Raw genomic sequence first — 16,724 nt, 5'->3', positions numbered from 1 at the left:
GCACACTGACCTGCCTTGGAGAAGACCGCCTGGACTCTCTCCAGTAGAGACATTCCTGGATGAGAAGCAATTTGCAGCACATCTTGCAGGCACAGCTCAGACAAAAAGCACTGAGATAAGGTCACAGAGCTGCCACTTGGCTTGACCCAGCTCTAGAAGCAGGACTCATGTTGCTACTAGGGATAGATCGCTCTCATTGATTGCATTGCAGTTCACTCCTGCTCTTGGAACAGCTGTGGTGATGGCTCAGGTCACCAGAAAGCAGTGCTACACCTGCTTCCCATCAATCCTAGTCAGAGGAAAGGCCACCCAAACAGCTCAGAAGAGCACTGGGCTGCATGGAGGCAGCCAATGTCAGTACAAAGCACCTAGCAGTCAGGAGAAGGGAAAGCAGGTAAGGCACAGGGACGTGGACATCCACGTCAATTTATTACATAGAGGGATGAAAATTTCCATTTAAAAAAAAAATCCATTTGAGAATATTGATGCTTGTTTTACAGGATCGGTCTCATGGTGATGAAATTAAAGTTGTATGATTCTGGCAGGCCCTGGTGTCGTGTGTGGTTAAACCGTCTCCAGGTGAAGACAGGGAGACCGCCCTGTACTGGGGGGCCATTGATTGCAGTGGCTGTGAATGCTGAAGCCAGGCGGAAGTCTGACACCTGTAATAAAGGACAGGAGTTCAGGGCACGAAGGCTGAGAGGTGTTTGACGTGCACCCATCCCACAGAGCAGGAACAGCTGCGGGAGATTCAATAACAACAAAGAAAGTGAGCAGGGGGACACGCACGCCGGTCAGGCCACGTTCCTCCCCTGCACAGAGGCATCGTCAGCCACGGAGCAGCGAGTGCTGAAGGGCAGGACCAAAGCACAAGCCCACGTTGCCCTCCTGCCCTTTAGCTACCCAGGGTGAGAGAGGCAGCACATCTGCCCTCAGGACAGTCCTCCCTGTGTTTAGGTGTCTCCAGAAGAGCTGGAGCTGCTGCAGGCAGCCTAGAGGGTTTGACCTAAGCTCTGCTGAGTGTTAAACACTTGGGCTGTCCGTGTCAGGGTAATTCAGGAAAGGACAAAGGCACCACAGAGTTAATACTGCTGCCCAGACTCTGCCCTGTTCCTTCATCATCTCAGGAGAGGTCCCCAGTCTGCTCCATCTTCCCAAACTCAGAGACAATAAAATTGCCTGTAGTGTTTATAACTGCCAGGTTTTGCCTGCTCAGGATATTTCTCTCAATGCCCCTCTTGGGTCCCCTGTCCTCCCCAAGCCCAGCCCATTCCCCTTGCCTAACTGTGCTGGCAAAGGCACCACAACCAGCGTGCAGTGACCTGCCCTCTTACCAGGCACCTCTACAGAGCAATATTCTGTATTCATCTCGTCATAACCAGCTCTGGGAGCTCCTGCTGGCCACTACAGCAGGCAGCTGGCCTGGACTTCTGCAAGCTGAGTGGGCACAAAGCACTGGCAATGCCAGAACAAGGCCCATCCTAGGAACCAAACTCAATTCAGAAACGCAGCAGGCTGGATCCCACAGCACACGAGGGCTGGACAGCTGCTTACTCAGTTATTGCCTCTCACAGTGAAAATGCCTGACAAGCTGCCTAAAAAAACTGCTGCTTTCCCCTAGACAGTGGGTCTAAGGATTTTCCTGTATCCCCCAGAAAGCAGTGACCTTTACCAAACTTGGCTCAAAGCAGTTTCACAGAGAGGGGGAGCCCTGGCGCAGGGTGGCTCACTAGGGAGCCAGGCTTTTGTAACAATAAAGCTAAAACAGACTGAAAAATATATTCCTCTGGGCTCTGGGGAGGCAGCCACACAGTCCCCACAAAGAGGAGGCTGAGGCTGTACAACAGTCACCTTCACAGGGTGATGTGAAGACTCATTTCAGCCTTCTCTTTAGGCTCCTCCTCCTTCAAGGCTCTGGGGTTTAACCCCTAAATGCCACAAGTTCCCATGGACATAATTCTTTGCCCTGGTGCAGGGAAACATGCTACAGCTCCGACAGGAGCACAAACAGGCTGCAGGAAACAATCAGCAGATATTGAAATTGAGGTAATTTACCTTGGAATCATAACAGCCTGCAGGCACTGGAAAAGAAGGATTCAGGTCCTCCCGGCAGCAAATGGTGTTGCAAGGATTGTGTTCGGCATAAGGATCACGCTGGTAGTCTGGGGAGAAACATGTTAGGGAGGGAAGGAAGGAAGGAAGGAAGAGAAGAAAACAAGTTAATCCTCTCACAAAAAGCTGATGCAAAGTGCCTGAGCCAGTAAAAGCTGGGTAAGCGTGCTGGCAGAAACACAGGTCTATCACATTGTTCTCACCCTCCTCCCCAGATGCCAGTTAGAAGTCAGTGTTTGAGACAGTACGTTAAGTAGACAAGTTCCTAATCCAAGTCCATACAGTATTTCTGCATCCCAGGGGCACCGCTGACAACCTCTAACCACAAACATCTGCAACTCCACATGACAAAAGCTTGCAGGAATTTTGTCAGGAGGGAAAAGTACAAGAGAAAGGGAAGTGGGGGAAAGGGAAAGGAAAAGTGCAGCAGTGAGAGCATTTGTTTTCCTGTTCTGGACTAAAATAAGTGGCACGGAGAAAAGCCTTTGAACACCCATTGTAGTAGCTGCAAGCTAGGAGGTGAAGGTGGACAAGCCTCAACACCTATGAGCATGCTGCTACTCAAAGCCCAAACAGTAGTGATAGCCCACCCTGGGAGAGGCCTCCCAAACCCCAAGCCCAGTAATCAGCATGCTCCCTATATTTGGAAATAAAAAGATAGCACCTAAAGCTATCTGTACTTAGAGATGGGCTTGTCCAGAAGTTCATTAAGCTGGTTTTAATCCAGTTAAAGATAACTCTGTCAGGGAAAAGCAGAGCAGAGCTACCAAAGATCATTTGCCTGAACAGGATAAAAAGGTCTGAAATTTTCTGGTCTGACCTAACCTGTTGCTTAGGATTTAAGGCTTTCAAGATTGACAGGCTATAGATGTATTAGGTAACAGCAGACCACAGAGTCTCTTGGAGTGTAAGAAGCTCTCTGGAAAGGTCAAATAGCAAACTCAAGGGGCCTTATGCTAGAAGGAACCCAGTCTTATTTCTGTTAGGAGTAATTTTAGCCTGGTTTCCTACTTCGACAATAAGTTTGCGTTATCTTTTTGCTTTGTGTGTACTCTGCACCCAGGGTAACGTAACTCTGATGTGAGGCTGCAGCTTCACACTATAATCCAAGAAATAAAAGTAACACTGCTTCATTAAGATCAGCTCCACAGTACATAAACACATGTCTTACTGTTGTATCTCATGATGTACTTCATGCTTTCCAAGTTGGTCACCTTGCCCTGGTCTCGACGGAAGATCTTTGCTCTTGGAGCAAGCTCGTAAGAGAAATCCATGCCATACTTCTCAACGTATGCCGCATACCCGCTGAGGTTGTAAATCTTTTCATGGAAAGGGATATTGTATGAAGGCCAGTAACCTACCAGAGACAAAGAGCCAAAACCCAATCTGTTAACCACTTAGAAAAGCTGAGCACTCTTGCTTACATAGAAAAAAGAATAATAAACCATTTTCCGTGCTGCACTGCCTTAACAGCATGTCAAGGAATAACACGTCAAACTGGTTTAAACACAAGAAAATAAGGCAACAGTCACTAACATGACCAAGGCTGACTGCCAGTATAACACCACTGGAGATTGTACCCAGGCAACCGGACCCCAGACTTCCACCCTGAGGACTCATTCTGCAAAACAGTTGAGATCAGACTTGCAGGAGTCTGAGGTGAACACGCAGACCAGCCACAGCCCTCCTGTGGAGGTTCCTTCCCTGCTCAGCCTCAGAGGAGTGTAAGGTCACTTACCACCATCAAACTTCCCAGCAAGAAGCTTGAAGTCACTCCCTTTTTCCCCCCTTTCCCATCTCACCAAGGCAGAGTAATACACCATGCTGAGATGTCAGGGATGGACAGAGAGATACACACACATGGGCCACAGAGCTAACAGGGGTGAACATGAGGCAGGCCAGCAAAGAACGTGCACGCACACACTTTCTGCAGGGGTGTCCTAGTTTTGGCTGGGACAGAGATAATTTTCTTCTTAGTAGCTAGAATCGCAGAGGTTTGGATTTGGTATGAGAAGAATGTTGAGAATATACTAATGGTTTTAGCTGTTGCTAAGAAATCAAGGACTTTTCAACTGCTTTGCTAGTGTGCAGGTGTGCAAGAAGGACTTGCACAAGCTGGGTAGGAGCATAGCAAGAGCAACAGACCCAATTTGGCCAGTAAGACATTCCATATCATATAACATCATGTTCAGTATATAAATGAGAGTTGGCTGGAAAGCTCACTCCTCCTCTTCCAGGATTTTCTCTCCTCCAGGATCACTAGCCAGTAAGGGGCTGGCCATTGGCCGGTAAGTAGTGAGCAGTTGCACTGTGCATCACTCATTTGTACATTCCATTATTACTATTATCATTATTCTTTCGATTTTATTTTATTTAACTTATTAAATTTTTTGTATCTTAAACCTACAAGTCTCCTTACCTTTACCCCTCCCATTCTGTCCCCTGTTCCCCGGGGCAGGGGAGAGTGAGCAAGCGGCTGCGTGGTGTTTGGCTGCCAGCTGGGTTAAACCATGACAAATAGCAGTTGGAAAGCTGTAGTTGCACACAGCGATAAACAGGAGGACTGCTGCATGTTTGCCAGTATCTGCCTTTAAGGGTTAAGAAGTGATTGATCAGCAGAGCAGGTCCCTGCCCTTGCTTTTCCAATAGGAAGTGTGAAACCTGCAGTTTTGTTAACTCTTAAAGAACAGGGTTACCAGCCAGAATTCCAGAGAGGGTTTTAGGAAAGCAACATACAACTGCCTAAAACAAGACTAGTCTAGAAAGCAGAAAAGCTTGTAAAGAGCCAGGAGACCATCCAGGTCAAGATCTGGATACAGCAAGTTCTGGAAGGAATAAAAACAGTTAAGAACAGTTACCTATATCTTTTATTTATTTATTTTCAAGGCAGGCACCAAGGAGTGTTTAGGCAGAGAGTACATAACATGAGCTAGTCCCAAGAGCAGCACGCTTTCACGTTCTCTCCAGAGCACTAGTGTTCCTGTTGTCAGGGGGGAATGTTGCTTCTGAAATCACACACACCAGAATTTGGCTTAGAGATTTACTATCTAGACACCGGTAAATGCATGAACATCAGCCCAGCACAACTTAAGGAGTCTGGCTGCAAGATTCACAAGAAAATCAACTGGGACTCACTGGGAGTGATACACAGAGGTACAAACCAAACTTCCTGAAGGACTGATCCGCAGACAGCGTAAGCACTGGAATGCTGCCTGAGTGGAGGCCTTACCAGCTTGGGCCCTGCCTGGCACGCAGCAGAGGCTGGAATACCCGTCTGCTGGCATCTGCTCACGTGACCTAGAGCCTACCTGAAGGAAAAAGGTTGTGTCTATGTTGTGTTGTAACACAGGTGTCCTCCAGAAATGAGCATACTTGCCAGTCTCTAATGACACAGGCTGGAGGACAGGGACACATCAGCTTCCAAACCAGGAGGGTTTAGTTGTGATTCAAAAAGATGCTACTATTTCACATGAATGCAGTGGATACAGATGACCTCCTTCTCCTATCTGGAAAAACTTTTTGTTGAACTGGCTAAAACAGAGGAAGCTATTTGAATTTCTCCTCCAGAAAGAGCTCTTTTACGTCTCGCGCTCTGCGAGACTGCAAATCCCAGGCAGGCGGTGCAGCACCCAACCTAAGGCAGGCTTTACCCAAGGGCTGCTATAAGCCAGTGAAAGCTGCCTGTTAGGCTTGGCAGGGTGAACGGTGACAAAAACAAGTCAGAGGTGGTGTAAGGTTGAAAGGGAGGTAAAGAGGACAACGTGAAGGCAGCAAAAATTCTTTGAAATAAAATGCCTTCCTCCTTTCTCCATTAGAAGAAGAGATCTCAGCAATACTGAGAGGTAGAGTAATTAGATGATATGGTGAAAGAGTCTTGAGATTTCAGGTTCTGATCTAATGTGATGCTGAAATGGTTGCATTACTCACTCATCTTCGGGAAACATGCCCACTCCTTTGCCCTGTCCCTATACTGGAGACAGTATTGCTCTCTCCCACCTCCTCTAAAGGATTCCTGAGTTTTCATTGTCAACACACAGAAAGCACCTTGACATCTTTGCTTGGAAAGTGCAACATAAGAGATTCCTGGTTTTTAGAACCCACCTGCACTGGCCTACAAAAGAAGCTGACAGAAGCCATTAAAAAAAAAAAAAAAAAAAAAAATCAATTTTCAAACCCATATGAGAAAATGCTTCATTTTTCCTCAGATACGGGGTTACTACAGCAATACCTGCCTTTGTTCACCTGCAAACTCAATTCTCATTCTCTATTGTTTCTAGGTTTGTGCTTGAAAGAGACTTAAAAAGCCAATGCTGGTACAAACTTGCTCTGACCAGGCCAGTGTCAAAAGTGCATTATCTTTGTATACTGGCTACAAGGCAATTATGGAGAGTGCCACTGTCAGCTACTCTACCAACGCTTGGTCTCTAAGGCAGCACTTCTGCAGTGCTTAGCCCACCCTGCGTGCCAAGGGCTGTCCTAAAGTTTGAACTACCAGAGTCTGACAGCAGCATTATCCAATACATACAAGGTGCATTTAGATACCTGGGAAAAGCCATACTGTAAATGTAAAACAATGTGTAACTTCTCATACCTGCTGTCAGCTTCCAGATTAGAGCAGCCACGGATCTCCTAGGAGTGAGTAAGTGGTCACTGTGTGCCCAAGACCAGGGGTTGGGCTTAGTCCTACAGGGAATCTCACAGAGCAGCCTTCTTGAGTCACTGCTGAAAAGGAACTCGGGGACTTCCCTGAGCCTGGGGTCTCTGCACAGGTGCCGCAGTGCTGTGACGTGGTTGCACTGCTTCAAGTGCCAGACCTAGAGAGGACTCCATTAGACCTAGAGAGGACTCCATTAGCTTTTGGTTTTTTTCCTCTGCTCCACAATCCACAACACACCCCAGAGGAGCCCAACACATTTCACCATCTGAAGTACACACCAATGTTGGAGATAAGGCACAATAGCCTACTTTCACATCTCCAACAGATAAAGGAGGTGGAGAAGCGTAAGGGGGAGACACGGGATTATTCCAAATTATCAGTAAGACACAAGGAAAGATTCCAAAGGGAAACAACCCCATCTGCTAACATAAATGCATTTTCAGTCATTTTGATGAAGAAGATCAATTCATTAATTCACTTCCTGAGCACATGATTAGAAGTGGAAGCACAAAGCAGCAGACATACACTTAAGTTTGTGGAACGAGCTCAGGCTTTTGGATGCTGACATAAAGCATCTAGAGAACACTTGTGAATGAAACCTGACAGTGGTGTTTTGCTTTACCTATATTTTTGTTTGCTTGTTTTCCATCAACTTGTTGCTAGTCTTGCTGGGGAATTTAACAGCAAATATTTATCAGATAACACAGCTCCAGAAAATTTCAGGAGCTGAATCTACCATAGAACTTCTCTATTATTTAAAATCTCATCTCCTCACCAAACATTTCAAGTGGTCCACAGTAGCATAGTTATTTAGTACTGCTTCAAACAGGCCCCACCTTTTTCATCATGGGTCTCCAAGACAGGGCAAAATAACACCAGAAACAAAGCAAGAAAAGCAAGCAAGCAAGCAAGCAAGGTCTATTTTTCCCTCCCCTGTTCTAAGAAGTAGATATGCTCACCACATCTCTGCCACAGCATACAGGAGAAACGAATACGTTATGGACCTGGCAACAGAGGGATGCTCACACAAAGCTTTCTAACTTGAAACTCAGCACAAGTGTTCAATAAACCCTTCCCAGGTAAAAAGAACAATTCTCCATCAGCTGGCACAGAGAGATGGCTTTCCTAAGCCAGTAACGACTATAAGAGCTATTACCTTTCCGGAGAATATTTGTTTGATCAGAATACTCCACAAGAGTTGGGATCTGCTCAACAATGTACAATGCACCATCATCAAGCCTCTTCTGCAGCTTGACCTTCTTCAGGTCCAGCACCATGTACTGATTGTTGTAGGTCCCTGGGTATGAGAGCAAAGAGAGAGTTCTGTGTCCTGCCTGGGGAAGGAAAAGGTTACAAGGGGGAGAGGGAACACATCCCTTTTATTAAGACTCTCATGAAAGTGTACATACCAGAGTTGCACTTCGAGAAGGTTTCTGCCCAACTTTTGCCACCATCTGCCATCATGTTAGCAATGCGGACCCTCTGCCAAGCTAACAGAGATTCAGGCACCACTTGCTTAATGAGGGTTTGGTTGAACACACTGTTGGTAGTCTGCAACATTACCAAGCCACTGCCCAGTATGTAAAAGTCATCCAGGGACACCAAGAAGCCTTAAACAGCAACAATACAAAATGAGTTATCTTTGTGAACCTTTGATATACTCATAGAACAAAACAAAGAGACAAGTCAAGAGGGTATTCATGAGTCAACCTGTGTGTGTTTGAAATCAAATTGTACAAATATTAAAGATGAGGTGGCAACTTCTGCAAGTGCTTTAAGCCCATCTGTCAGCACGGATTATAGTTTGTCATGCTTTCAACACACAACCTAATCCTTTGTCTAGAGCATTCGCTTCATGTTTGCATTCCAAGCTTGGAAGTTTCTCCTTCATATGTCAAGATGTGTCTTATTCTTATGCTGAGGATTAAATACCGTAAATCGCTAGTGAGTGTTTGTTTCTAACAAATAAATTACTTTAAAAAAACAGAACAAAGAAAATAAAAAGTACAAACTCCACAAAAAGACTTTCAACCAGCTGCAGCTTTAGATTTTTATTCTGTAAGGACAACAGGTATTCCTTTAAATTAATCCCTTCCAGACTAAAAACAAGCCATGCATAAAAAGCTTCCTTCCAGTTTAATATTTTCTAGTCTAACTATTCTTAAAAGTATCTCCAAGAAATGGGCACCTCTTAAATCATAAACAACATCCTATATATGAGAGAAAGTTTTACCTACTCCTCTTTCTGACATCTTGTCATTGGCTTTTTATGCCTATCAGCCCTGCAAACTCAATGCAGCAGCGGATGTCTGGGCAGATTTCCCTTCCAGGTTACATGCCAACAGAAATACTAGGTCCAAATGCAGATCCCACACCAGGAGGTAGTATACAGAGCTGCAAAGGTCAACTATAATGCCATGGATAGCATGGTGACTACTTGCAAAGCAGAAATAACTTGACTTTGAAATTCCCCAGGGGATACAGGACTGCCAGGCTGGGGAAGAAAGGTTATTAACTGAGCTTCTGATGGGGAAGTCATCCAGAACCTGGTCTCTTGCTAATGAGTTTTTAATGGTATCACTTTTCAAAGATTAGAAAATGCTAAAATGCTGCACAACAGCGTAAAAGTTGAGTTCTGCTATGAAATTTTCTCCAGCAAGCTTTATTAATGCTCTCTGCAAACAGACTAAGGTCAGAAACCTATGACAGCCAGAAAGACATCTCAGCTCTGCCTCCTGTTCCTGGGCTTTCATCAAAAGGCAGACCTCCTTCAAGCAAAAGTAATGTTTAAGGGCTCTGTTTCAGCAAGATTTCTTTGAAGTCTCAAGTTCTCAAATCAGAACAGATCCAGAAAAATATACTTTGTGGTCACTTGTTCTCTAAAAGTATGTCTGTATAGAAGAAGCAGAGCAGGCTAGCAGCTGGTGGTTCATAGTATTTTATTCTTGGAGACAAAAAGAATGTCAATAAATTACATACATCAACAGCAGAGTTCTCTCTCAATTAAGTAAGGACAAGAAGAGAAACACTCCAAACCTGGCTCTGCCAGTCTATTTTATATGAAGACATGGGATACTCCAGTGATAAGCTGTTGTGTAAGGAGTCAAGTGCTTGCCCAAACAGAGATAAGAAATGAAATTGTTAGACAACTGTGATTCAAATTGAACTCTAATTCCCATGTGGGTGCCAATGCCAAGTGCCCTACTTCAAAATAAACAAAATAGTTTTCCAAAACCCAGGACAGTGTCAACACAAGGAATGATGGCGAATTAACTGAAGTTTTAACTCTCTAATTCAAATAAATTGCAAAGCTCAGCTACGCAGAAAACAAGGGGGGTTCCTTCTGGGCCTTAGTATTACCAAGCTTTATCCTGCAATGTTTTATAGTACTTCATGCCCTCCATCATACACCATGACTAGCCTAATCATTCCCAGACAACATATACCATTTTGACTTAAGGTATAGGCACTCCTGAAACAAAGGGAAGTTAAACACATACAACAGGTTTACCCAGGGCAAAGACATCCACAAAAATGAAACCTGAGTGAAGCCGAGAAATATCAGCAGATATTTGATGTCCTTTTGTGTCATTCTTGTCTTTTTAAGTATGTATGAGAATTTGCTGTAATTGAAAAGGCCTTTTATGTCAACTGTTATTCCACTGTGTGGCTCACCTTTTTTTCCCTATAAATCCATATCCCATTTTTATCAGCAACTCTCAACCAATTTTTTTCTTTTTCTTCCTCTCCCTCACCTCCAATGAACCTGACTCTTCCTACACAGAAACAAGCAAAAGCACTTCTGATTGCATCTTCTGGGTCTGAGCTACTTAGATTCAGTTTCCAATCACCACTGGAAAACTGAAGTTTCCAGAGTCTGGAATTTCATTCATCATGACAATATTAATCAGCCAAGCAAAGCAAAATATTTTTTGAAATCTGAGCCACAGTGTCCAGTGAGTCAGCACACCAAAGAGTACGTGGAGGGTAACACCTTCCTGGCAGCTCTTGTTCCTAAAAAGGTAGGTTGCTGCTTTCTGAACCAGATGGCATTGGCTTTTTTGGCATTTTTAAAGGTCTCTACTATTCAAGTACAGAAAGTGTCAGTATTATAGGCTGGAAGTCTGAGACATGAGGTCTAGCAATCACCTCACAGGGATGAGAGTAGCTCTTGGCTAAGATGCTTAATGCTCTGGGCTGTAAACACACTTGACAATGGGAAAGGAGATGTCTTCTCTGGATTAGTTTTTTTAATCCCATCAGCAGCTGCTTCTCATGCCAAGACTGAACTCTCACCAGCTTCCTTACTTCCACTTGCAGACCTTTCCTAGGAACTAAGAAATAGCACATCCCACACTATAGCTCTGGCTTCTCACCTCCAAAGTGCATTAGACACTTTCTTCTGCTTCCCTCCAGGTTTTAGACAGATGTTGGAGGGAGCAGGGAAGCAAGAAATGGTCTGGCAATACCTCATGAGCAAGCTGGTCCCTTGGAATACAAGGACTACCACCCTTTCCATGTTTTGTTCCTCCTAGCTCTTGCTCAGGCTGTGAGGAAGGATAATGCTGCACTTTCTGATCCTGCAGTAACACCAGATTACTTCAAAGCAAGGGACACACGTTACTTCTCTCTCCTGCCTCAGCACCACACAAATAGCCATTCATCAAGACAACTTGTGTCATCTTGTTCCCAAGTCACTGCCTGTCTCAAACAAGCAAAATCATGACAGCAGACCAGAGGAGCAAAGGTCACAATAAAGTCCTTCTTAACTGCTTTGCTTAAACAGATAAAATCGGAGTAACGTATTTAACAGAACTGTGGCTCAGCCCAGAGAAAGCAGGTTGCTACCCAAATCAGAGTGCTTGGGTCCAACTGATAGGTTCCCTTTCTTAAATGGGGTTCAAAACTAACTGTTCAAGAAGCAGTCCATCCAAACAGACAGGAAACTTGGAAGCTGCAACCTCTCTGCTGTCCAAGGGAAACTGCAAATTTCATCAGTTAATGGGGTTCATTTCTTTGAATGCCCCAATGAGGCAGTGTAGAGCAGTGACTGCATAGCGTGTCTTTGCGGGAGGGGCTTTCTCCTTAACCTTTTACTATGTAAATCCTGCAAAACACAGCAGCTGCCTAGCCTGTCATCGCATTTCTTACCCCCCACAAAATGAGCAGAACGTCATTCAACATTTGTGAGCACCTGTGTATATGTCTGTATAATTTAAGTTCTCTCTGCTTTCAACAGAAAAGAAAGCTAAAACTCTAAGCAGAGTTCAAGTGAAGATTAGAATTAGTGTGGAAACAAGCAGCAAGTGGCTAAATCATTCCACAAAAGCAGAGATTACTGCTAGGGTTCATTTCCACATGACTGTGCCTTTGCAGCAGTACTGTTGCTCTGAAAACAAGAGAGCAGCTAAGAGAGGACATGCTGCAACAGTGATGTTTGAGCACGCTGGCAGGAATGTGGGGAACTGCTGGGAAAACAGGGATAGGCTCTGCAATTCCTGCCTGTCCTACCTGCTCAGTCACAGCAGAAGCAAGGAAGCACAAGGCCCTCTAGCAGTACCATAATGCACGTGCTCACATGCCTCATGGTTAGTGAGCTGCCTTAGATCCTTTGAGTCACAACAAGTATTAACTTTTGCAGTGCAGTAGCCTGTCGTCTGAAATTCACTAAATAACCAATCTACACAATTTTACTCTGTGACCCCAGGAGAAATCAGGGAGTTGGCACATTCCTTCTGAGAAGGCAAATGACTCCTCAAAGCTTTTCTGACACAGCTTTTGGACAGCAGAAGAGTTTTACTTCATATCCAATCTACTGGATAATGGAAATCTTTTAGTTACTAAGTTTGGTGTCACTGAAGGCCTGGAAGGACACCTGTCTTTTAATGCTCTTCATTTCCTTCAAAAGTCAGTATTTCTACCTAATTAGGATCATGTTACTTACTATTCAGGGAAGCTTCCTAGCCTGGTCTTTCTTACTGGTTCTTAGTGTCTATCAGGACAGAGAATAAGAGTGGGAACTTCCATGCAGGGAGAAGTTAGTTCTCAAGTGGAGCCACGGCCAGGACCTGCATATTCTATGGTCAGATGCCCCGAAAATGCAAGGCTTCACCTCATCACAACATGGAGCAGGGGAATTTGGCAGTTCCCTCATTCATGCATGATCATTACCAGGCCAGTGCTTTAGAGAATGCTCACCCCCTGGAAAACTGCAAGTTTGTGAACTACACCCACAGCTAATGCAATCTGCCGCAGTCAATGGGTCATGCTCCTCTAGAGCTTGTGACAGTACCCTGTCATTAGGCAGCCACTGAGTATACTTTGCATATCACAGGTCTCTCAAACTTCACTGTAGCCACAGGAACTACGTTTTGCAACAGTTCTCCCTGAATTGTGTTGGTAGAAGCACACCTTACCACATCACTGTGTCAGAGTCCACTTGGCACAAGCAAGCTTCAAAATAAGCCATCTCTGCAGACCTCAGTCTCCAGGAAGCGCGCTGGGATGTTACACACTAGTGAACAGATCCCAACCATTTCAGCATAGCAGTAGCTGATTTTCAGGTATCCTCCCATACAGCTAGCTTTCTCAGGCTCAGCAAAACAGAAGACTTGTATTTCACTTTATACAAAGAATCCACAAAAGGAACAAGCCAGAGACATCATCACAGACACTCACTAAAAATAAAATCATAAATGCTCTGCACGGCTGATCCTGATCCCCAGTTTTGAATCTGCAGCACAATGCAACAGGCAACAGTTGCAAAACAGAGCCCCATTTTCCCAAAAGATAGAACTATCTTCAGCAGTATTTCTGCTGAGAGATACAAGATCCAGAATGACCTTCTGCACATTCAGGTGATGAATAGAGCTCAGAGAGAAACCTCGGCTTTCTACCGGGTTACACAGCGCTGGCAAAATTCCTTACAAGAAGTGAGTGAAATTCCTCCAAGGGAATCAGAGACAACCCAAGCTCTTGAAAGGCTGTACACTTAACAGGCACTCGCCAAAATACTTCTACTCCTTCCTCAAAAATCTCAGTTGTTAGAACATGTTGCACTCCTGAGGGTCACTGAAGGAGAGTCAGAACCCCACAGATAAAAAACTTGCTTTCAATTTGAAATTAATGCAACTGCTTTTCAAAACAGTTTCCCAGTCCCAGGAGTTCCTGCCATGAAAAACCCTTGCCTTTGTAGTAAGGCAAGCACAGTAATTCAACAAAGCACATTTTGAAATCATCAACCAACAAAATTTAATCAGACTGAGACAGTCTCCTATGGCACATACTTCACTTTAAAAAGTTTATGAAGACTGAGTGTTTGGGTATTTTCTAATTTGAAATTCCACTTTTAAAAACTTACACAATACTAACTCACTCGTCTTCGGTTTGCTTTGGTTTTTCATGTTCACATTTCTTGGTGCTCCTCTATCAAGAGTACAGATTTTACAACTGAAACACTAACTGCTGGCAATTTCCAACATTCTTCCAAGAAACTTGAGGATATTACATGCTGACTAATCTTCCCAAAGGAGATTTTAAATATTGTGTCTAGCTATATTACTAGCACATGAAAAAAACATTAAAAATACTCCCCTCTGCAACAGCTTATAGAGAAGCTGGAAGAGGGAGATGTGGGGAAAATAAACCAACTGAAGGTTTGCTAAACCAACACCAAAGGAGTCGATACAATTTCAGATGGCTAGTGTTTCATACTCTCTAATAACCCCATTACTGCACGAGTCATGCCACAATGGTAAACAGAAGTGTTCAAAACTGTTATTACCAAACATGCGAACGCTACAGGCAAGGTGAGAAGTTCAACAGCTGAGATGACTGCAGACTACAGGAGCAGAATTCAAAGCAGCAGGTTTGTTCCAGAGGTAGAATATTTAACTAGTACTATTCAGAGCACTGAAGGTGATTAATCAGCAACAAAAGATGACGACAGCAACATCACATTCAAGCCAGAAACTGAAGACAACATTTTTTCCTCTCAGTGGCTAAAAGTTTTAAGGTAGACTGAAGGCAGTGCTTGTTGAGGTATCATCCTTTTTATAGACAAGACATCTGCAAGACAGTCAGGTGGCTCATGCCACCTTCAATATCTACATTGTTTTGGTTTTCTTTTCTTTACCTGGGTAACTGCTGAATGAGACACGGCTGGTACTAGTGTCTGGATCAACTATATTGAAGTTCCAATGCTTATATATTCTCAGTGTGGCTGCATATGTAAACCAGCTAGAATGGGCAAAATATATATTCTCATATCCTGGTAGAACCTAGAAAACAGAAGCAGGAAGATGAATAATTTCAGACCCTACTACACTCTGCATGTTTTGTACTTGATAGAAACTGGGAGAACAACTTGTTTTAAGTAGTTTGATTAATTGCATTGTTCAAGAAGGAGCAAATTCTTGTGCTTTTAACTGTGTACTTAACAATGATTTTCTGAAACCTCTACAAATAATTCTTCCCCGTGTGTTGTTTTCAAATATTTAGTTGTTATTTTTCAAAAGGAAATAGCTTAGGGTTTTTTGGGACACCTGCATCACATGGTATGGTTTTTTTCCCTGGTTTCCTCTTGAACTTGTATTTACACATTCAGATCAGCTCTCTGCAAACATATCCAACTTTAACTTAGAATATGCTGTTTCTGTGAAAATGCCTCTGGGTGACTTTAAAGAAAGCAAATGCAGGTAAATTCATTTTGAAAAGGTAAATATATATTGATAGTACATCTTTTCAAAGTATTTCCCTGATTTTAAGATTTGTTGTTAGCTCAGAAACCTCTTGCTGCAGGACAAATGCTTGAATGAATGCTTCTCAATTTAAGGTGAATGTTGTTTCTCTAGGATACATGGAGTCTCCATATGCTGACTATATCCTTGATAATTTTAACTGAAAAATTTAATTGCCGCTATGATGTATCAGACACTTAATTTATAAGTATTTTTTGTCATTACTCCCATTGGAAAGCCATTTCAGAGTGGCACTGTTACCACTTAGAAAACATCAGCCACTTGCACCCATTTTTTTCTTGCACTAGCACTGTCCTTTAGTTTAAGTAATCCTCTTCTCCTTCGTCCCTGCTTATTTGCCCAATGTATTTGTAGACATTCACAATACTCCCTTTCAAACTTCACTTGGCTAGGCAAAACAAGTTATTCTCTTCCAGTCTCCTGTCCACAGCAGTTCCCCGTTCCCAAGTAATTCTAGTAGCTTTCATTGTTAGTCTCTGTGGTTTTGGTTTGGGGCAAAACAAGTTATTCTCTTCCAGTCTCCTGCCCACAGCAGTTCCCCATTCCCAAGTAATTCTAGTAGCTTTCGTTGTTAGTCTCTGTGGTTTTGGTTTGTTTTTTTCCCTGCCCTTGAACACAAGTGAGCAAAAGTGGACCCAGAACCCTATAGAGGCACAAGTGACAACTGCATAAAAGCACCTTGATGGACAGGAGTCTCTTTATGCGCGTGCAACATGATCAGTGAAGATTCCAGAAGGATCAACTCATGGCACTGCAAATCAACACAGTCACTGGAGATTAAGTTCTTGGTGCTCACCTTGATGAGTGCAGAGCAGTGACCCATATCCCACTGATATTTCCCATGGCTTCCTGGCTCCACGTTGCATTGTCCACTCCGTGTAGAATACTCAAATAATGCTGGAATTAGGTCCAACAGGTCTCCAACTGCATTCAGAAACTGGACATCAAAGATGCTCAGTGGCTGAGGAAAGGGAGAAAAAAAAACACAAAAAGCACTTTCAGACAGAGAAGCATCAAGACAGTCTCAGCTGTCAGAATTTTTCTCTTGCTCTTGAAGGAAGCTCTTATATGGTTTATGAAATACCTGCTCACAAGGCCCAGATGCTCAAACTCAGTGGGGCATTAGGAACCTGGGTATCTTTAAGGGTCTGGACCTTGTAGTGGTATTACAGCTCTGAAGAGAAGGACTTGGGAGT

At 43.8% G+C, this 16,724-nt stretch overlaps 1 protein-coding gene across 1 annotated transcript; it reads right to left on the bottom strand.

Annotated features, from left to right (window-relative positions):
• Window positions 1-404: 404 nt before the first annotated feature.
• On the bottom strand, window positions 405-16,489 carry PLBD1 (phospholipase B domain containing 1; the record flags this gene model as incomplete). Its single annotated transcript, XM_010170128.1, has 7 exons — window positions 405-662; window positions 2,056-2,162; window positions 3,284-3,469; window positions 7,926-8,066; window positions 8,179-8,379; window positions 14,904-15,048; window positions 16,325-16,489. Coding segments are annotated over 7 exons (1,113 nt in total), but the record flags the coding sequence as incomplete, so codon positions are not given.
• Window positions 16,490-16,724: the final 235 nt, after the last annotated feature.

The sequence above is a fragment of the Antrostomus carolinensis genome, unplaced genomic scaffold, assembly GCF_000700745.2.
Source record: "Antrostomus carolinensis isolate BGI_N321 unplaced genomic scaffold, ASM70074v2 scaffold20760, whole genome shotgun sequence".
Lineage (NCBI taxonomy): Eukaryota > Metazoa > Chordata > Aves > Caprimulgiformes > Caprimulgidae > Antrostomus > Antrostomus carolinensis.
Note: the sequence above shows the minus strand (reverse complement) of the source record. Positions and strands in the feature narration are given on the sequence as shown.